Source organism: Jaculus jaculus, chromosome 2 (genome assembly GCF_020740685.1).
Source record: "Jaculus jaculus isolate mJacJac1 chromosome 2, mJacJac1.mat.Y.cur, whole genome shotgun sequence".
Taxonomy (NCBI): Eukaryota; Metazoa; Chordata; class Mammalia; order Rodentia; family Dipodidae; genus Jaculus; species Jaculus jaculus.
This window is the reverse complement of record NC_059103.1, coordinates 110229237-110251703: the sequence shown is the minus strand read 5'-3', so window position 1 is coordinate 110251703 and position 22467 is coordinate 110229237. Positions and strand designations below refer to the sequence as shown.

The following is a 22467-nucleotide window of genomic DNA, read 5'->3' as shown; positions in this document are numbered from 1 at the left end:
CCATGTAAACATTTCTATCCCCAGTATATAATAACCTATGAAACTCACCAAAGTTTTTTTTTTTTGTTGTTCATTTTATTTATTTATTTATTTATTTGAGAGCAACAGACACAAAGAGAAAGACAGATAGAGGGAGAGAGAGAGAATGGGTGCGCCAGGGCTTCCAGCCTCTGCAAACGAACTCCAGACGCGTGCGCCCCCTTGTGCATCTGGCTAACGTGGGACCTGGGGAACCGAGCCTCGAACCAGGGTCCATAGGCTTCATAGGCGAGCGTTTAACCGCTAAGCCATCTCTCCAGCCCTCACCAAAGTTTTTAATTAGTGAAATTACTTTTTGCTCTTGGTTGGGTGATTTCTACCAGCTACTGTAACCAAACTCCAGGCATGTGTGCCACCTTGTGCACATGTGCAACATTGTGCATCTGGTTTACATGGGATATGTCAAGTCAAACATGGATCCTTAGGCTTTTCTGGCAAGCACCTTAATTGCTTAGCCATCTCTCCATCCTGTCTTTACCAATTTTAACACCTCAAAAGTCCAAAGTGTCATCTGAGATTTAAAACAGTCTCTCTCATTTTTTTTTTTTTTTTGAGGTAGGGTCTCACTCTATCCCAGGCTGACCTGGAATTCACTCTGTGTTCTTAAGGTGGCCTTGAACTCATGGCAATCCTCCTACCTCTGCATCCCGAGTGCTGGGATTAAAGACGTGTGCCATCACTCTCGGCTAAGACAAGCTCCTGTGATCCCTGTAAAACCAAATCAAAATACAAGTTACCTACTTATAGCACATGGCACAGAGTAAAACATCTTCATTGCAAAAAAAGAAAAGACATAATAAGGAGAGATTGGATCAGTCAATGTCAAATCAATAACCTGCAGGCAAACATCAAACCTGTGAAGTTCCAAGTCTGACATCTTTAACCACTGATGAAGTCTCTGGGGTTCCAGTTTCACCCATTCCTGCTGGGCTGCTCACAGCTCCGTCAAAATTATCTCCTGAGCTGGCAGCTCTTCTTGGCAGTTATCCCACAGTCCTGGCATCTCCATTTTCCTTGGGTCTCTATTGCAACCCATGGCATATTTTCATAGCTACATACAAAGGTCTTACTTCTCTTTGCTGCATTTTAGCAACTCCTGGAACCTGGTGCACTTTATAACCCTTTTTCTGACATTTCTTATGCTTCCAAAACCATTACCAGGTTGGCAGCATAGCCAATTGGTAAATCCAGGTAATTGGGAGTGGTTGGGTAAAACTTGACCTTCAAAATTCTCCCTTTAGGTCCTTTCCTTCGAAAGAATTTGCATTCTTACTAGCTTGAGCCTTTCATGGGTTTCACCTTCAGGGCACCTTTTCCATAGTCTCAAATCAAAACATTTGGTACACCTTTAATCTCCTTAAGTACAGCTTAAGTGGCATAATTTATTTTATTTTATTATTTTAGGTGGGGGGGGGAGAGAATTGGCATGCCAGGACCTCAGCCACTGTAATTGAACTCTAGACACTTGCACCACATAGTGGGCATGTGTGCCCTTACACTTGCCTCACCTTTGTGCATCTGGCTTACATGGGATTTGGAGATAGATTGAACATGGGTCCTCAGGCTTCACAGGCAAGTGCCTTAACTGCTAAGCCATCTCTCCAGCCCAGGCTAAAACCAGTTTCTATGCCTGTGACCTTAAACTTACTTATAATTCTTACTGTGGCAAACATTACACCTTTCCTATTTTTCAGTTCTATATTTTCTTTTAAGCACACTAGTCCATCATTGTTAAATTCAACTTTGCTCAAATTCTCAAGTCCTGGGCAGAACACAGCCAGTCTTTCTGCCAGCAGCCCAGGTCTAACAAAGTTCTTTCCTTTCCCCTTTGAAATGTGACATACCAAGTCTTCATAAACCACTATTCTCTCTGCATTAGAGTTTTCAGACTCTTCTCTAGAATATAGAATAACCCGTCAAGCTCTGCTAAACACAGTCCAAACAGTATCAAATCCTTCCATATTCCTTGTGCAAACATATTTCGAAAGACCTTAGTCTTGGTCAAATTCATCACAGCAAAGCCCCCACTTCTTGTTACCAAGTTTTCCTGTTAATAGTAACTTTTTATTGCTGGGATGAATACCAAGCCAGAAGCAGCTTATGGGGAAAAGGGTTTATTTCAGACTTATAGTTTCCAGTCATGGAAGATGTAGCTATCTCACTTCTGTTGCATCAGAGTTGGGGCTGAACCAACTAGAGTGACGTGGAAATAAAAAGAGAAAGAATATATCACCTCAACAGCAGGCTGTTCTTTATTGGATATCAAGTGAGCAGTGAAGGATGGCCAGCCCTATTCTGTGGGTGTGAGGCTGCCATACCCAGAAGCATCTGAGCCGGATGTTTAAAGGAAAGGACAAGCAGGGCAGATAATGGGGGAGAATGGAAAGGGATGTAACAAGGCCATTTCCTTTGTTGACTTGTTTCCTCAAGTAGGACTCTTAGGTTTTGACTAGTTCCTTGACGATAATGGGTTCCATGACTCCTGTAGCTTGAGGTGACCTTATCAAGTTGTAGTTTGGGAAGTTATTTAAAACCTAACAGAATTTCCTCGGTGCTAAAGCCAGGGCCAGCATGTCCCAGTAGTTTCTGTGACTCTAATTATTGCTGGGAACCCAGACTTATTAACCCTTACAACTTCATCCATAGTAGAGAAACATAAACCTGTACCAGCAAGCAAAAGCTGACTTTGAACACACAGGGCTGGACTTATCCCCAAGCTGACACACTTCTTCCAGCAGGGCTCCACTTCCCAAATATTCTACTCGTTGGGGACTAAGTAGGAATCACAAACACCTGAGGCTATGGGGATATTACATTTAAAGCCACCTGATGAAGCAAGTTTCTTTAACCACATATCTCATTCACCTTTAACATTAAAAAAAAATATATGTGTGTGTATGCATGTCCATGTGTACATGCACACCTAGTATGTGGGTGGCTGGGGAATTGAACCACCTGGTAGCAGGCTTTGCATGCATATGCATTTAAGCATTGAGCCATCTCCCCAGCCTCACCATCTGCATTTTTTTTTTTTTTGAGACAGAGTCTCTCATTGGATTGCAACTTGCCTAATTATTTTAAACTGGCCAGTGAAACACAGGTATGGGGCCTGTCTCATCTCCCCAGTGCTGGGATTATTAGTGCACACTATCATGCCCATTTTTAAATTTGGGGTTGGTTCTTAGGTCCTCATGCTTGTATGGAAGACAGTTTACTGACTGAGCTCTCTCTTCAGCCTGTTAAGTTTCTTTGTTCTGAAATGTCTAAAGATGGTTTGCTTGTGGAGTTGGATTTTTTTTCCTCCTGTTGTAAAAGTATGCTGTTATTGGTGGTTAGGAACCACACTTTGAAAAACTATTCTAAGGTTTCATTAAATCATAAGTTCTCAATGTTGCTTTGGTCGTGGATGCCTTTGAGAATTTGGGACAAGTTAGAGTTCCACTTGATGGAAAGTATACACATGCTTACATAGAATTTCAGGGGCTCTATCCTGCTTTTAACAGCACCTGGTGGTAAGAGAAGGTTGCAGCCTGTGATAATCAGTGTTAATCTCTTCTCAGGTAAACTGAGTTAGCTACTTTACTTTTAACCTTTATAATTACTTGTTTTGTTCAGACATTTTAGTATTCCAGAATGGACTACATGGGAACAATGATATCTCTATTTCTAACACATGTACTTGTCTTTGAGATGCTAGTAGATGTGCTGTTTTACAAGCCACCAAACTAACATTTCTAGTAGCATAATGCCTATATGTTAACAGCAATGGCATTAAGTCTTCAGTATGGACACATGGATTAGTCATAATATGGAAGTGCTGGTGTTCTATGGCACCTCAGTAAGAACTCACAGGTTAAGAAGACATGTTTATATTTTATCAGAACTTAATACAGTGTATAAGATGCTCTTTTAGTAAATCAAGGGAAATACAGTCTTCTAAAACACTGTTAGCAAAAGTCCTGTGTTTGAACTAGGTAATTCAGTGACTATTTAAAGGAGGAGGCCATAATACCAGTTCACCTCTGCTTGGGTTTGTAATTTATAATGACACACATGTGAGGTATGTGTGCTGCCATATAAGGTATGTTCTCTAACTTTTGGGCAAAATTGGTTACAGTTTGACTCACAAACCAGAACACAAAGCCCACAGTTGAAGAGCTGACATGAGTCAGAGTTATTGCTGAGAGATGCCAGTGACTGTTTTATTTCCCTCCAGTTAGTGTTCTAACCTACAATAAGCCAAATCATTTTGTTTCACAGAAAAAGGCACCAAGTTAAAACAAAGTCAGCACAAATTTTAAAGAGATATTACATTAGATTTCTTAGTTGTCCACTTTTCTGTTACTCTAACAAAATTTGTGATGCTGAAAAGATAGTGATTTAGTTCACAGTTTTGTTTACAAAACACCATAAAACAGATTAACCAGAAAATGAAAATATTATATGGAAATTCATTGATGAAACACAGTATAAGACTACGTGTTTATGTTTTATTGAGAAGAAAAGACAGTGTATTAGAACAATATTAGCAGGCTTGGCATTTTAAATATACTTTAGTAGCATATGAAGACTGCTTGAAATGGCAATACATACAAATAGTGTAAGGCAGAACATTAGATACTTAATTGTAACATTGTAGGTTAGATTATAACTACTGCAGTGATAAGTTGGGATTTGGAAAATGCCTGAATGGAACTTTTTTATAACACTTGATGAATTTTCTTTATTTCTGTGAAGTTTATTAGCCATTGGTTGCTAATAAAAGCATCTGGTATTTTATATGTGATATTGGTGGTGATTTGGTAGCATCAACTTAGCATTGTATCATTGGCAGCAAGACAAGTTCTGTATGAGTTCTCTATTATAGGTGTAATATTGACACATTCTTTCTCTCCTTTTTTGAGGCAGGCTCAACAAACTGGTCTTTTTATTATTATTATTTTTTCTTAATGTGCATGCATGCCAGAGAGAGGTGGTGTGCCAGGGCCTCCAGCCACTGCAGTTGAACTCCATACAAGATGTGCACCATCCTGTGTGCATGTGCAACCTTGTGTGCTTGTATCATCTTGTGCATCTAGCTTATGTAGGACTTGGAGAGTCAAACATGCATCCTTAGGCTTCTCAGCCAATTGCCTTAATTGCTAAGTCATCTCTCCCAGACCCCTTATGATTTATTTATTTATTTCTTGTTTGAGTACTGATGGAGCAGGTTACCTTTATAGTACCCTGGGAAGTATGTGGGTGATAGATACTTAGGAACTTTCTGCCACAAGCTCATGTGTCTGGAATTTAAATTTTCTATCCTGTAGCAGGTACTAAAAAATACGTTTTGAAGTAAATTAAAGATTGTTCATTCATTAGATTTTTAAAATCACCCATTTAAGTGCTTCGTTTACCCCAAGAAAGTCCTGTTCAATAGATAGTTATAATTTAGCATTTTCTCAAAAAAAGTTTCAGTAACTACTTTTAGAAAAACAATAGATTTTATTTTCCCATCATCTGTTTCCCATGGTTTTCTGACATGGGAAATTTCTGTTAGTGTTTCTTTCTGAAGCGATCATATTTATTGTTCCTTTTTTACATTTACTAAGTCTAATGGCATTCCTACCATCCCATGGTGTTGGGGTCATGTGTTTTCAACCATTCCATATTTGTTGAAAATATGCAGAAGATTGAAAATTTGAACTTTGGTCATGATTCATTACATAGGTTTAGGTCTCTTCTTGTTACTCATGGTATATATAGGATAGTGTAATTTCTAAAGTAAACTTCTTTTGAACTGGCATTAACTATTATGTTTAGTTAACATCTGATAATTCAAATGTTGTCTCATATATTTTATAACTGATTTCTGCAGTGATTTGTATGCTACTATTTTTTTTTCCCAGAGGTTTTAAACTGCTTGCTTATTTTCAAGAGAAGTCAGTTGGAGGATTTCACTTGCTTATTAAATGTTTCTTAAAATTGGAAAGGATAGGGCTGGAGAGATGGCTTAGCGGTTAAGTGCTTGCCTGTGAAGCCTAAGAACCCCGGTTCGAGGCTCGGTTCCCCAGGTCCCACGTTAGCCAGATGCACAAGGGGGCGCACTCGTCTGGAGTTCGTTTGCAGAGGCTGGAAGCCCTGGTGCGCCCATTCTCTCTCTCTCCCTCTATCTGTCTTTCTCTCTGTGTCTGTCGTTCTCAAATAAATAAATAAAAAATTGAAAAAAAGTTGGAAAGGATACATTTTCATTAGAGAATTCTAATACATTGGTTGGAATCACTGCTATAGTCAACATGGCTTTTTATGGAAAAGCTTTGGGTAATATAGTGGCTATATTAAATGATAGTTTTAAGGAATCTTAGGAATTAGATTCACTTAAAGTGATCTCTACCCATAGTTTATTGCTATTTTTAAAAATGAAAGCGTGGGTTGGAGAGATGTTTTAGCAGTTAAGGCTCTTGCCTGCAAAGTGAAAGGACCCAGGTTTGATTCTCTGGAACCCACGTAAGCCAGATGCATAAGGGGATACACACGTCTGTTTTTTTTTTTTTTTCCAGCAGCTGGAGGCCCTGGAGCACCCATTCTCTCTCTCTCTCTCTCTCTCTCTCTCTCTCTCTCTCTCTCTGCCTATTTTTCTCTCTCTAACAAATAAATAAATATATTTTAAAAATAAAAGCTCATTGGTTTTTTTCTGGCACATTAAAATGTTAATAACTATGGAGAAGTTTTAATGTAACAGGAATATCTAACTCCTTATTATCTTTGTGAGATCCTTGTCTTTGTGGTCTGATTAAGACATTTTCTTTTCAATGTACTCTGATGAAGACAAAGTGCTCATATTTTGTTAAAAAAGTTTTATGAAGAAACACAACTGAAATACTTGTGAGTAGGCTAATACTTGTGAGTTGGCATTTTGGGGAATTATAGTTATAAGTTTTATTTAATAATATTTATGGGAAAACTGGGTATTGCTCATAGTCGTGTATTTTGCCATTATAACTCAACAAATGAAATAGATATGGTAGTTAGTAACAGTTTTCATAGTCTATTCAACTTAAGTATTTCGTGCATGTGTATATGGAAATACAGCATATTAAGAATCAAGGCTTAGATGTGGCTTTGCCATACAAGGGATGTCTCTGATGGTTTCTTTTCTCGTGTCCTTGTACCCTTTTTTTCCACATCCAAATACTTTCCTTTTTCTCTTGTGTCTTCTCATACTTGCTTTCTTTTCTGTCCTCCAGTCACCAGCTCAAGGCTTCTTAACAAATATCCCTTTAGATATTTAGATCTTTGGCCTCTTGGTACAATGGGGGCACCTAATTCTTCTGGGAAGCTGTAATTGGAGGCTGCTGCGCTATGGGAATGGAGTTTGGACACACCAAAGTAGTATAGTAGTAAGCAGTGCAGGAAGATGCTATGAGTTAAAGCCAGAGATTTGTGGCAGGTCCATCTCCATTGCTCAGTGATCACCATTGCTCAGTGAGGGGAAAGTTTAACCTTACAGTAGCAGAGAAAAGAGAGTGATTGAAGGAGGGGAGGGGAGGCCTTCCTTTAAGGAAGGGAAGGGAAAAGTCAGAAGCAGGTCTGTCACTCTGTAGACTAGCCAGTGTGAACTCACGACATAGAACAAGAAAGTTTGCTGTGCACTGTGGTGTGTGTGGTATTGTTTAATCAGATCAGTGGCTCCATGAGACAAATAAAATTTTAGTTTCTGTTTTCAAACAAAAATTACTGAGACTTAAAACCATGTGACTCCAGGTGATAAAACCAGCAAACACCATATGGGTGCCTAACTTTAAAGCCTGTGCTCAGATATGTATGTTTACTTGCCATGTAATTGTACCAAGTAATTTAAGCAGTTTGAAGCTCTGTTTTCTCACCTATAAAATAGACTACAAGCGCCTTATAGGAATTTTGGAGGGTGTCTGGTAGTCCCCATATTACTGTTGGTGCTCAGTAAATACTAATTATGAGTTGTTTCTTTCTCAGGACAGTAAAAGAAAGAGAGGAGATCCTCTCCTAAAATGAGGAAAGACAATTTACCTTTGGCTATGTCTAGTGAAGCTAAGATGAGGTAAGGGAAGCCCAAGGTACTAGTATTTCTTTTCCCCTTATGTAGTTTCCTGGCACCAGTTTCTCCTGTCTGCTTCCTTTTCAAGAGGAGGATCTTGGGATCCTGAATGATATATCAAGATTTCAAATGCATCTCCATTTCAAGAGGAGGATCTTGGGATCCTGAATGATATATCAAGATTTCAAATGCATCTATCCCTAGAAGTGAGCTTTAGTTCAAGCATAGTTGATGGGTATTAAGTCCTTTCTGTCTAAGATATCATTTTCTTTGTACACAGTTGTCTTGTATTCCTTCCTTTCCAGCATCAGTATACAGAATTGAACCCAAAGGTATCAACATGTATATCTACTTTTGTTTAGAAATGGAGTGAGATCAGAAAGTTGAGGATTTTTAAAACAAAGTATAGAGCTGTATTTATGTCTGTATGGAAAGTCAGATAGCAGTACTGACATACATTGAAAGATTAAAGCAGAAACATTTGCTTGTGACTTATTTGGGTTTTAGTGAGTATAGCAGACAGCCTCAGGTCACTGGGATGAACTTCTAAACCAGGCACAGTTACAGAGGAAGGATTATTTGAAGCTTACAGATCCAGGGGGAGTTCCACAATGGCAAAATGGAGAAAACCCAGTAGCCCAACCCCAGGTAACCCAGGCAGAACTCAGACACTTTGTATATTTTGGACTGGAATTCAGATCTGCTCCTAGTGACTCCTCCTCCAGCCAGGTAGCTGGGAATTCAAGAAGCTTTAATAACCCCCCCAAATCTGTTAGGGACATCCTTCAAACCACCGCACTGAACTTGACCCATGAACCTCCAATGACTGTTTCTTGTACATTGTGTTTTATCAAACATGGACACACATATACACACATGTGTGCACATGCAGGCAGCCCTATAACATGTACAAGATACACTAGTGACAGAAAATAATTACTACTTACAAGCTCTTCATATTTGCAAAAGCTGTAAAATTTCTGTGCAAGTAATAAGTGACCTTGTAGTTCTTGTTGGCTGCCTACAGGCCATAATAGTGCTACATATTGTGCAATCAAGAGAACAGGAGGTCTTATCTTATTGAGTGAAAAGGTTAAGGAAATGATTCTTGGGATAGAAGCTCATGGGGAATATTTAGTAAGGTGAGTGCTACCTTTTCTCAAGTCTTAAATCTTTTTTTGTGCATTGGGTGCTTTCTGCTTGTGACGTATTACTACGAAACACAGGCTCATGTTCGAAATGCTTGATCTCCAGCTGGTGGTGCTGCTTTGAGGGACTCAGGGTCTCGAGGTGCAAGTAGCAGCTTGCAGAAGTAGCTCACTAGAGGTGGACCTTTGGAGATTTTTCCAGGCTTTGGTTCTGCTCTAGCTTTCTGTGCTTACTGGGCTACCTGGTTTAAGCAGCAGCCACCTCACTCTTCCTAACTGAGGTCCCTCTGTAACTGTGAGCCCAAATAACCTCCTTCCCTGGGGTTGTTTCTGTCAGCAATGAGAAAAGCAACTGCTGCAGCACTGTGTCCAGGGCTTTTCATCCCTCTAGGTTTTAATTCCTGTGAGTAGGAACCTCAGGTAGAGAATAACGAGGATGGGTAGACATTTGGAAAAGATGTCAATGTTGAAACCCAAGATGAAGAATTGGAAACACAAAGGAATTGTGCAGCTTAGTTTCTGAATGGTTACTCACATGAGTATGGCTGCCAGGTCCTTTTCTGCTCATTGAGTCATACTTGTCGTAACTCTTGCTAGATAAAATACAATTGCCAAGTGAAGTTGTGACATCACTTTGATCATCCTAGAAGCCGCATATTTTCAACTTCTTAAAGTGGATTTATTTTATTTTCCTAGATATGACATTTGATTTTTGGCCTAATTATTAATTGAAGATAATATTTTTTAGATTAATATTTTTCTTTGTCTTGTGAATTAATAATATTTCCACTAGGATTTAGCATATTAAACTGATGCATTGTGTGTGTGTGTGTGTGTGTGTTTCTCACTGATGTTACTATCCTGACCTTGTATCTTTGGACTAGGTGATCTTCCTTCCCAGCTGACAGAGTCACTGGAACTATAGGTGGGTTGTTCTTTGCTCACCAGACTTTTACAAAAAGAAAACACACTTTTTTTTCATATATGCATTTATTTTCATCATATACTACACCCCTATACTACCCTCTGTTTCCCATTCCCTCTGAATCACTTCTGTCTAACTAGTCCCCTCCTGCTCCTCTGTGTTTCTTTTGTGACTCGCTAAATTGAGTGGGGTTGCTAGCATGAGTATGGATTGTGGGGGTGGGGGAGCCAAGTTGCATGGGCAGCTTACCAGTGGTTACACCACTGAAGAACATTCCCCAGAAACCAGTAACTGCCATTGGCTCCTATGGAAGGATTTGACCTCCTGAGCCCCACCACCATCCATGTTGGAATGTTGTCAGGCACAATATGATGCAAGTCTTGTGTAAGTAACCACAACTACAGAAGACAGTGTTTCATACACTCTTCTGTATCCTTTGGCTCTAACATTCTACCTGTCCCATTTTCCATAATGTTCCCTGAGACTTAGAGGGGTTCTACTACATATATATAATAATATAATCCCATCCACCCACCCAGTTTTGAGCTAAGCTCTCAGCAGTCGCATATCTTCAGCACTTTGACAAGTCATTCTTTCTGCATTAACTGTTGACCACTGCAAAAAGCAGCTTTCTTGACTAACACTGTGATCAACACTAACCTGGGTATAAAACAAAAATATTTAGAAGGTACCAGCTGTTTTAAAATTTTAATTTATAATATTTCAAAAACCATTTTTCTGAATATAATAGTCAAAGCTCTCAGAAACATGATTCTTGACCTTCTAGAGCTTGTTTTAAAGTTGGAGATCAGCTGGAACCAGCAACAGATGGTTTTCGCTTCATTCTGTGGAGAAAACAGACATTTGAAGTTTTTCTAGCCTCATGCAAACAGGGCACTGACATGAATAGAACTGCCTTGTGTTATTGGTAGTGGGGCCATGGTTTTGGTTCATTATCTTTTGCAAAAATTTAGTACAAGAGACTGAGCTATAAAGAGAAGAAACTTATTTTGGCTGAGAATTCTGGAAGTCCAAGGTTGTTTGGCCACACCTAGTGATAGCCTTTTTTTTTTCTCACAGAGTCCCTCCATGTGCAGGGTGGGTGTTACGTGGAAATAGGAGTAGGAACCACTCTTCTCTCATTTCTATTATAAAAGTCACCAGGATTTTTTCATGGGGCCTTTACCTGAGTTTAAGTTTATCTAATTCTAATCACTAATGGCTCAAGTTCTAAACACACATTCAGTTTTCTCAATACCTCACAATAAGTATTAATCTCCAGGGAACACATTCATACTACATTAAAACTATAGCAACCATGATTTTGGAAATATGAAGACAGAAGAAAGGGAGAGGAATATGTGCTTAAAGAAGGACAGTTCATTTCATTTTCTTCTTTTTTTTTGAGCTAGGGTCTATTGCCCAGTCTGGCCTCAAACTCACTGTAATCTACCTACTTAAGTCCCTAAGCCTCCTGAATGATCAATTAAATACCGAGTCCTGAATTAAAGACATTCATCACCATGACTAGCTCTGGAAGGGCATTTCTTTAAAATACTCTCATGGTGGACAAATAAGAAATAGGTAAGATCAAGGTGAAAGATGAGCAGGGTATGGACTAATAAGACACATGGAAGGGCTGAGACAATTTAGTAATTCTCTATAAGTGGTACTCAAAGAAGCAGAATTCATGGAGCCAAGTAGGATTTCTGTATTCCATGATCTGAAACTAAGGACGACAGGGGGGAAGCTGTTCAGGAGAGACATAATTCTAAGAAGTCAGTTTTAATATCTTGATGTTCAAATGATCTCACATCTAATAGGCAGCTGGACAAAAGAATTTGTACTTCTCCTTGATGTCATTTCTTTCTTCTCTCCTCCCCCCCTCTTTTTTCAAGGTAGTGTTTCACTCTAATCCAGGCTGACCTGGAATTCACTGTGTAGTCTCTGGGTGGCCTCAAACTCAGTGATCCTCCTACCTCTGCCTCCCAGTGCTGGGATTAAAGGTGTGCATCACCACACCCAGGTGTTTTGTTTTGTTTTGTTTTTGAAGAAGGGTCTTGCTCTAGCCCAGGCTGACCTGGAATTCATTATGTAGTCTCAGGGTGGCCTTGAACTCAAGGTGATCCTCCTACCTCTGCCTCCTGAGTGTTGGGATTAAAAGTGTATGCCATCATGCCTGGCTTTTTATTTAAGTCATTTTTTTAAAAATTATTTTTATTTATTTATTTGAGAGAGATACAGAAATAGGCAGGTAGACAGAGAGAATGGGCACGCCAGGGCTTCCAGCCACTGCAAACGAACTCCAGACGCGTGCGCCCCCTTGTGCATCTGGCTAACGTAGGACCTGGGGAACCGAGCCTCGAACCGGGGCCCTTAGGCTTCACAGGCAAGTGCTTAACAGCTAAGCCATCTCTCCAGCCCTATTTAAGTCATTTAAAGCATACATTTAAGCTGCATTGTTGTTTGGATGTATTCAGTGTTGTACAACCATTACTCTTTATCTTTTTTGTTTACTTTTTCTTTGTCCTAAACTTCATAAAATCTTTTGTTTCAAGTACCAGAGAAATCCTGGTTACTTTTTTTTTTTTTTTTAGAGGTGGCGGTACCTGGTTTTACCCATTGTTCAGTAACCCATGTAATCTGTAATCTGCTTGTTCTAATTGAATGCTGTATTTGTCATTTGAACCAGAATAGTTCCTTTTGACTCATATTTCTAGCTCTCTGTAAAAATTGTATCATTTTTTCTGGGTGTTTAAATTTTATATTTGCTTCTTCTGAACAAATGTATTCACATGCCCTTTTTTGGGGCTTGGAGGTCTCTAGCCCAGGCTGATCTGAAATTTACTCTGTAGTCCTAGGCTGGCCTTAAACTCAGGGCAGTACCTTGGCCTCCCAAGTGTTGAGATTAAAGGTGTGTGTCACCAGTTTCACATGCACTTTGAAGGAGATTAAACTCAATGTGTAAACACACAGACTTTTACTGAGCAAGGGAAGAAAGACTGGGGATTAAGGATTCTGATATTCAGAAAGTGTCTGGCAGGCTCAGATGTAATGAGTTTCCTTCTCTTCCTGCTAATGGCTGGAGCAGGAAACACACCCAATATACAAGATATCTGGGTTTGTGATCTGGATATGAACTACACTCCACAGGAGGATTGTTCAGTAGACCCTCCCTGTTTTGTTCAGACAGAAGTACAGTTGTCTAAAGGGTCTTAAAACCTGTTTTTCCAAGAGTATAAAAAACCCATTTTATGTTGTAATCTTTCCTTGGCTACCTCTTTATTCACAATAGTCACATGCTAATGTTACATAATAAAGAAATAGAGAAAATGTCAGACCTCTTCTCAGAAGATTATTTCATTTTTTCTTTATTTTAGTTTTTTATTTTTTATTTGTTTATTTGAGAGCAACAGACACAGAGAGAAAGACAGGAAGAGGGAGGGAGAGAGAATGGGCGCGCCAGGGCTTCCAGCCTCTGCAAACGAACTCCAGACGTGTGTGCCCCCTTGTGCATCTGGCTAACGTGGGACCTGGGGAACCGAGCCTGGAACCGGGGTCCTTAGGCTTCACAGGCAAGCGCTTAACCGCTAAGCCATCTCTTCAGCCCAATTTTATTTTTATTTATTCATTTGAGCGAGGAAGAGAGGCATAGGGAATGGGGACAGAATGGGCATGCCAGGGCCTCCAGCCCCTGCAAATGAACTCCAGATGCATGTGCCACCATGTGCATGTGGGTCCTGGGGAATTGAACCTGAGTTCTTTGGCTTTGTAGGCAAGCCCCTTAACCTCTAAGACATCCTTCAGCTCTATTTCAATTTTTTAAAGAGTAAAACTTTAAGATAATAAACATGAAAATAATTTGAATCTTTATTTTTCCATGTTAAGCAAAATAATTTTCTGTTGGGCTAGACAGATGGCTCAGTGGTAAAGTACACTTTTTATGCAAGCAAGAGAGTCTGACAGGGGTGAGTTCAGAATCTTGATCCCATGTAAAACAACTAGCTGTGGTCACCTGTAACCCAGATCTCTGAGGAGAGACCTGATAATCTTTGGCTCAAAACAAGATCAGACAGAAAAGCAATACAGTGGGTTAACTGACATTCCACAATGGCTTCTGCAAGTGATCATATGGGTATACACCCACATACATACCACACCACACCAAACACACATGCACATGGACACAAAGCAAATGAATAAAAAATAATTTTGTGTTAATAGTATATTGATGTAATTTTCTGGTATGAGCAAAAGAACATTTTTATCTGTTAGTATTCTTTGTTTTTAAATAGTGACATTCCTAATTGAGGTATGTTTGTTGCAGCTTAAAGATGGCGGCAAGGCATCCCAGGCACACGTAAAAATAGGTGACGTGGTCCTCACAATTGATGGAATTAGTGCACATGGAATGACTCATCTGGAAGCCCAGAACAAGATTAAGGGTTGTACAGGCTCTTTGAATATGACTCTGCAAAGGTAAATTGATTCTTGTTTGTTCTGAGGGATAAAACGGTGAGGTATGCATGCCTCTGTGTCTAAGAAGCAGTTTCTATTACCATTATTTCATGTAACGAAATAAAAAGTATGAGAAATGATAAGATGTATGGATTATTTCTTTATGAAAAGTAATATATTCACATGCTCATAAAAATTGGCTTCAGAGGGCTGGAGAGATGGTTTAGCGGTTAAGCGCTTGCCTGTAAAGCCTAAGGACCCCGGTTCAAGGCTCGGTTCCCCAGGTCCCACGTTAGCCAGATGCACAAGGGGGCACACGCGTCTGGAGTTTGTTTGCAGAGGCTGGAAGCCCTGGCGCGCCCATTCTCTCTCTCCCTCTATCTGTCTTTCTCTCTGTGTCTGTCGCTCTCAAATAAATAAAAAAAAAAAAATTGGCTTCAGAGAATTCATGAATTCCTGGTTTCTCAGTCCAGTGCAAACTAAGAATTCTTATGATAAAATATTTGGCCTTTTCTTCTTCTTTTTCATTTTCTTTTTTTTTTAAACAATAGTTTTATTTATCTGTGTGTGTATGGTGGGGTGTGTATGGGTACATGGGCACACCAGGCTTTGTGGCCTCTGCAAACACACTCCAGACATATAAGCCACTTTTGTGTCTAGCTTTATTTGGGTTTCAGGGAGTCAAACCGAATCCAACAGGCTTAGTCTTAATAGTCTGAGCAATTTATTTTTCTATAGTGTGTGTTGATTTTCCTTAGTTTATCTTTTTCTTTTGAAAAGAAGATAATTTATAATATACTCATTTCAAGACAGGTTTGTAAAAATGTATTATTTTAAAAATGTGACAGCAGCCTCACTGATAAACTAGTTCTCTTTTTTTAAATGTTTTTATTAGCATTTTCCATGATTATTAAAAAAAATCCCATGGTAATTCCCTCCCTCCCCATCCCCCACGTTTTCCGCTTTGAAATTCCATTCTCCATCATATTACCTCCCCATCACAAAAGTAGTCCTCTTTTACTGATGAAAACATCAGGTGTTTTGAGCATCCCAACATTTGGTCTGCTTGCTGGTCCCCTTTTTCTCCCCACTCCTCTTTGTCTGTGTCAAATAAATAAATAAAAATAAAATATTTAAAAACAATACTGCTTGCCATGCTGAATGAGAATTTTGGGGCATAAGGTTAAATAATTGTATTTGGTGAAGTTCTCCGTGACTGTAATCATTATTAAGTTAGAGTCACTCTAGTATCTTTGGCTTAGTCTGAGGAGAAGGCAATGGAGAAGGCAACTGAATGTAGCTTTTGATGTAAAAGGAAGATAGGCTGATCATAACAGGTTATGGAGGGTTTTTAACATATTTGTTTTGGATGGTTACACAAAGAATTCTGTATCTTGTCAAATTTGGGAAACTCCACCTTATTCTTCTCCCTAAGAAACTCATATTTTTCCATAATTTGCTATGTATATTGTAAATCTTTAAATGCGGGAATGTAATGTGTATGTTCTAAGCATACTTGTCAGTGGAACCGTTTTTCTTGGATTCTCTGCTAGTGTTCTGTGTAGTCTATTTTGGAATTGTTTCCCTGTTTTTTGCTTCTGTTCTAGTGATTGCCACTTGATTTATGCAGGGTAAATAATTCTGGTTGAATAAATATCAGTGTAAAATTGAATAGAAAAAAGTAATACTTAGGCTGACTTAGACTTACAGATCTAGTTAGATGTGTCATGACTTTCTAACTAGTTTTATCTTTTTATTTTGCATGCGTATGTGTGTGGTATGCATGTTTTTATATGTGTATAGGTGAGCGTGCATTTGTGTGCACCTGCATATGGAGGCTAGAGGTTGACACCACGTATCTTCTTTATTCACTCTTCACTGTGAAGTTCTCTCACTGAACTGTTGAGTTCACTGATTTGGTTAGACTAGCCATCCAGTGAGCCCCAGGGACTCATTTTCTTGGACTCTTCAGCTCTGGTATTAAAAGTGTTCTGAGATCCTCGTGCTTACACTGCAGCACTTTACCCAGTGAGCCATGTCTTCAGCCCACATTTAGTTTAGTTTTGTTTTATTTTATTTTATCTTATTTTATTTTTTTATGAGAGAGAGAAAGAATTGGCACACCATGCCTCTAGCCACTGCAGTTGAACTCCAGACATGTGTGCCACCTCATGTGCGTGTATGACCTTGTGCACATATGTCACCTTGTGTATATTTTGTGGGTTCTGGGGAGTTGAACCTGGGTCCTTAGGCTTCACAGGCAAGTGTCTTAATCACTGAATCATCTCTCCAGCCCCTTAAACAAAATTTTTTATTTATTTGAGAGTGACAGATAGAGAAAGAGGCAGATAGATAGATATATAGACAGACAGACAGAGAATGGGTGCACGAGGGACATCATCCACTGCAAATGAACTCCAGACACATGTGCCCCCTTGCATATCTGGCTAATGTGTGTTCTGGGGAAATCCTTGAACTGGGGTCCTTAGGCTTCACAGGCAAGCACTTAACCACTAAGCCATCTCTCCAGCCCCAGCCCTTATTTTTTTTTAATTTTTTTAATTTATTTATTTGTAGAGAGAGAGAGAGAGAGAGAGGGAGGGAGGGAGTGAGAGAGGGAGGGAGAGAATGGGTGCACCAGGGCCTCCAGCCACTGCAAATGAACTCTAGATACATGTGCCACCTTGTGCATCTGGCTTATGTGGGTTCTGGGGAATTAAACCTGGTTCCTTTGGGTTTTGCAGGCAAATGCCTTAACCACTAAGGCATTTCTCCAGTGCATCTTATTTTGTTTTAGTTGAAGAATTTGTTTCAGTGGGACTGCTGAATTAGTGGTTATATGTTTTTAAAATTTTGATAGCTATACATTTTAATGTATAGAAAAATATTGCTAAAATAATTGTTTCTGTAATGTCCTAAGTATTGAAACATGTAAAATAAATGTTTGTACTTACTAAATAAAGGTGATCATTTTTATTTATAAGCATTTCTTGCCAGTTATGTGTTTTGAAAGAAAACCAAGAGTAAGAAATGGGTCTGAGATTATGAAGAATACAGAACAAATATAGATGATGATGATGATGGTTTTCACACTCTAAAACTGGAAGTTATAAATTCCTCTACTGGACTGGTGTCATTTCTTTTGCAGTAGCTTACTTGTTTTCACACTGTACTGTTCATTTCATAGCCCAGGCACTCTGCTCCACACTTTATAAACTGAGACTTAGTATCTTGTTTTATATTGAAAACACTGGACCTCATAAGCATAGATGAAAACCAGATGTTTGGATGCATTTCCAACTTCTGCAGTCAGCTACTGACTGACAAAGCCACTGAAGTACAAAGTCTAACTAACTTATAAACATGTAGGGATTGTATTTAATTTTATCTTTCTGTTTTCAACATTGATATTCAGAGACTCAAAATGAAGGGAGAATTTCAGAACTCTCTGTTAACTCTGTTAATTCTGTTGGAATTAATTATGATTCTATGTTACTGAACGCTTCTTATATTAGGTAATATTAACCTTTTTAGATATAGTATGTATATTGTGTGTATATATATATATATATATATATATGTATATGTATATATATATATGTATATGTATATATATATATGTGTGTGTGTATATATATATATATATACATATACATATACATATATATATGTATATGTATACATATACATATATACATGCACATATATTTTTATAAAATTCATGGAATAACTTTGATAATACTGCTGAAGAAATTTTTTTCTTTTATAAGGAGAAATGACAACCCTAATATCAGTGATTCTTGCTAAAGTAAGGCCATAGTAACTATAAGTTCCATTTCTTGAATTCTAATAAAAAGTTTACAATTTGAGTAGCATCATTGACTGCTGTAACCTCTTACTCACCAAGTTCCTGTTAATTCTCCCAGACTGGATTACTTGTATCAGCATTATTATTAGTTTTTAAAGCTTTTCTATTTATTTACTTGAGAGAGAGAGAGAGAGAGTAAAAGGCAGATAGCGAGAGAGAGAGGGTGTGCTAGGGCCTCTAGCCTCTGCAAATGAACTCCAGACGCATATGCCACCTTGAGCGTCTGGCTTTATGTGGATACTAGGGAATCTAACCTGGGTCTTTTGGCTTTACTGGCAAGCTCCTTAATGGCTAGACCATCTCCCCAGCTTGCATTAATTGTTTTTTTTTACATTTCTTCTTCTCATAAATGTAGTTTTCTTTATGAATATGGAGTATTCTCTATAACAGATTTGCTTTAGTCTGATTTTCTTAGAAGCAGAACCTGAAAATGAAGGATTCTGCTCCAAATAATAATAGTTTTCTTTCTAATGCTGCATGTAAGAGTGAGTGAAACAAGGGGTTAGGATGCAGGAGAAAGTGACAGAGACAAAGATAGGATTTCAAGGCATGGCAGGAAATGTTGGACTTGTACCTTCCAGACTATCTTGCCTTGAAGCCAGGAAACTGGTCTTTTGTGTACCTCCTTTACATTTGTTATTGGTAGTCAGCTGTCCTGAAAGGGTGTAGAAAATGGGTGGCAATGAAGAGGTCTAGGAATTGTTTTTGTTCCTTTCATAGAAAGTTGCTAATGTAAATCTTTAGCAACTGGTCAGGGGCCACCATCTCACAGAAAGGTTCTGAGAGGGATCCAGGTTGGGTAGCAGTACTAGTTCTGTGCTTTCTCTACCCTAGTCCCATTCTAATTGTCCTCTTTACTCATCACCAAGTATCCCTTGTTTCATTTCAGGTAGGTTTCTCACTGTCCCTTAAAAGCTTTCCTGCCGTCTCATGAAATTCTTTCTTAATTTTTATAAATTGCATTTATTTGCAAGGAGAGAAAAGAGAAAACATGAATATGTGAATGAGAATGAGTGGATGCACCAGGGTTTCTTGCCACTGCAAACAGACTCCAGACTTTGTGCATCTGGCTTTATGTGGGTACTGGGAAATTGAACCTGGAATGGCAGGTTTTGTAAGAACGTTTCTTTAACCACCAAGACATCTCTCCATCTCCAAATTCTCTTTATATGGAATGTTCACTATCTGTTTGCTGCCATTGAATTCCATCACTTCCACAAAAACCACCTGGAACTTGTCTCCTGCCTGTGGCTCTTCTACTTCTGCAAGTTTTTCCTTGTTTTACTTCTCTGAACTTAGATGCAACAGTATATGCCATTCATTTCAGCATTTAATTATATATAGGTGTAATCTGAAATAACAGCTAATTTCATAAGTCATGTATATAAACTAACCTAATTAGTTAATAGTCATACCTAATGCTGTTTATATTGTTAGAGTAATTATTTCATTTCTGTTAGGCTTGTTTCCTTAATTAGACTTCTTGAAATCAGGACCATACTTTATGCACTATTTGTGTTTGTTTGTTTGTTTATTTTCAGGTAGGGTCTCATTCTAGGCTAGGCTGACCTGGAATTTATTATGTATTTTCAAGCTGATTTCAAATGTGCAGTGATTCCTCTATCCCAGTCTCATGAATACTAGGATTAAAGGTGTGTGCCATTATGCTCAGCCAGTATATATATTTGATAACATTTTGCATAATGGTGTTGTGTTTTTCATACCTAATGAATAACTATTTGATATGTATCAGTATTACATATTTACATAGTTTCAAGCAGAATGAAGGCCAGCCAGTTTGTTGTTGGCATTTGTTTCTCTAGTATCTCAGGCAGAGGCAAAAGTTAGCACACTGGAAGGTTGTGAGTGAAGACAGTCTGGTAGGAAGTGAGGTCAGAGAGTTCGTCAAAAGGAGACAGAAGTGGGGTAGAACCTATAGGACCTTTTCAGTCATAAGTTTTCTAATATAAGTTGAGTTTTCTTTGGGTCTATGGGGAGAAAGTGTGAATAAGTTTTGGAAAGTTGGCTAGACCTAGAGCAGAGTTTAGGAGGTTAAATGATTTAATTATTGGAAAGGAAAGCCAGAGGAAGGAGCAGACCAAGCCTCTCCCCAATCTTGTAGTGGGACCACTGCCCCTTTTGTCTAGCTGGCATCAACCATAGGTGATGACCGCTAATGTCAAATTCTGCTCACCTCCATCCATGGTTCCCAGACCATGTGGGGGGAAGGAGGGAGGGAGAAAGCGAGAAAGAAGGAGAGAGAAAGAGAATGGGGAGGAGGAGGGAGAACCCACTTTTATTTTGAAATGAAAATTAGCAGTTTTGTTGAAATTTTTGTATTAAATATTACTGCTATATGTCCATTAATTTTGCAGTGCATTTAAAAAAAAATCTTATTTTCATGTTTAGATTCAAACTCAATACCTTACAATAGAATTTAGGTAAGTAAATTGCCTGATATTTATTTATTTAAGAGAGAGAGAGAGAGAGAAATAATGGATGTTCCAGGGCCTCCAGCCCCTGAAAAGGAACTCCAGGTGCATTCCCACCTTGTGCATCTGGCTTTTGTGGGTCCTGGGGACTTGAACCTCATCCTTTGGCTTTGCAGGCAAGTGCCTTAACTGCTAAGCCATTTCTTCAGCTGTTGCCTGATTTTTGAGCTTTTGTGACTGCTATTTATATTTCGTTCAGTTTGGAGGCATTCATTAAGGCAAATTTGTTTCTATTCTGTAATATCTTAAAACATAAATCTTGACTCATAGTCTACCATAGGTATCAAATGAATACAGTGCTGTAGGAGAGTTTACTTTGTAGTTTATTCTTAAAAGGATTGGGCCTTTATTTTTATTTTATTTACTTATTTATTTTGTGATTGGCACTAATCCTGATACTACTACAGCTGGAGTATGGGAAATTCTGTTTATAGTTTTTTTCCCCCTATTGGGCACTTCAGACAAATAAAAGTGTTTATTTTTGAATATCAAATCCATTTTGTCTATGAGTTTTATCCAAGTCAAATTGGTTCATTTTAAAAATTATATTATTTCAGCTAATAATAGAAAAAAATTGCACTCAAAAGGCTTGATCTTGGGGCTGGAGATATGGCTTAGTGGCTAAGGCATCTTCCTGCAAAGCCAGAGGACCTCGGTTTGATTCCCCAGGACCCACGTAAGCTAGATGCACAGGGGGCACATGCGTCTGGAGTTCGTTTGTAGGGGCTGGAGGCCCTGGTGTGCCCATTTTCTCTCTCCCTGTCTCTCCCTCTCTCTCTTTCTTTCTTTCTCAAATAAATAAATAAAATACTTAAAAAAAGGCTTGATCTTAATAACTATTAACTGTGCTGACACTGGTATCCATAAATAAGTTTTTTACTACTTCATTTATTATAGTCATCCTCTGCATGGAGCATTGGCAAACTTGCTTCTAACTGTGATTTGAGCAAACCCTTAAACTTCTTGGCCATGATGTTCTTGACCATATAATAAGAACATAAGTATTTCTATATTCTTCTTTCATAGTAAAAATTCCGATTTTGTTTTCTTTTCTTCTCTTTTTTCAATGGTAAATGACTAAATCCTCCAGAGCTTGCTACTAGATTAAGCCAACTTAGTTTGCTTATTTTGGCTGAGAGAATGAAGAAATTGTACTTTCTTCACTGGAACTATTTTCAGTTGTGTTCATTTAGCAAAGTGATTTATCTGACTCTGATGCCTCTAAGGTGAAAGGTAGGTCACACAGATATTCAAGTACTGTTTCATTAGAAAATTTATATATTTTTATCCTGTTTTATATTTTTGAATTAGTTCTTTTGGAATCACTGAACATTTATTTATAGCTTTTCTATTCTTTCTTGTTTTGTACATTACTAGTTGTGGCATGTCTGTGGGTTGTTTTTTCCCTTCTTGTTTTTTTTTTTCTCTTCAAACCTCATTTTGTGTATTTGTTATGATTGGAAATGACAGGTTTAGAATGG

At 38.5% G+C, this 22467-nt stretch overlaps 1 protein-coding gene across 13 annotated transcripts in view; it reads left to right on the top strand.

The window, feature by feature from the left end:
- Pdlim5 (PDZ and LIM domain 5) overlaps positions 1–22467 on the top strand; it is a 194403-nt gene that overhangs the window by 38698 nt on the left and 133238 nt on the right. For all 13 annotated transcript variants that reach the window (XM_045142934.1, XM_045142932.1, XM_045142939.1 and 10 more), the window contains exon 3: positions 14496–14647. In XM_045142934.1, coding sequence (XP_044998869.1) covers positions 14496–14647 — 152 coding nt within the window. The remainder of the gene's footprint in view (positions 1–14495; positions 14648–22467) is intronic.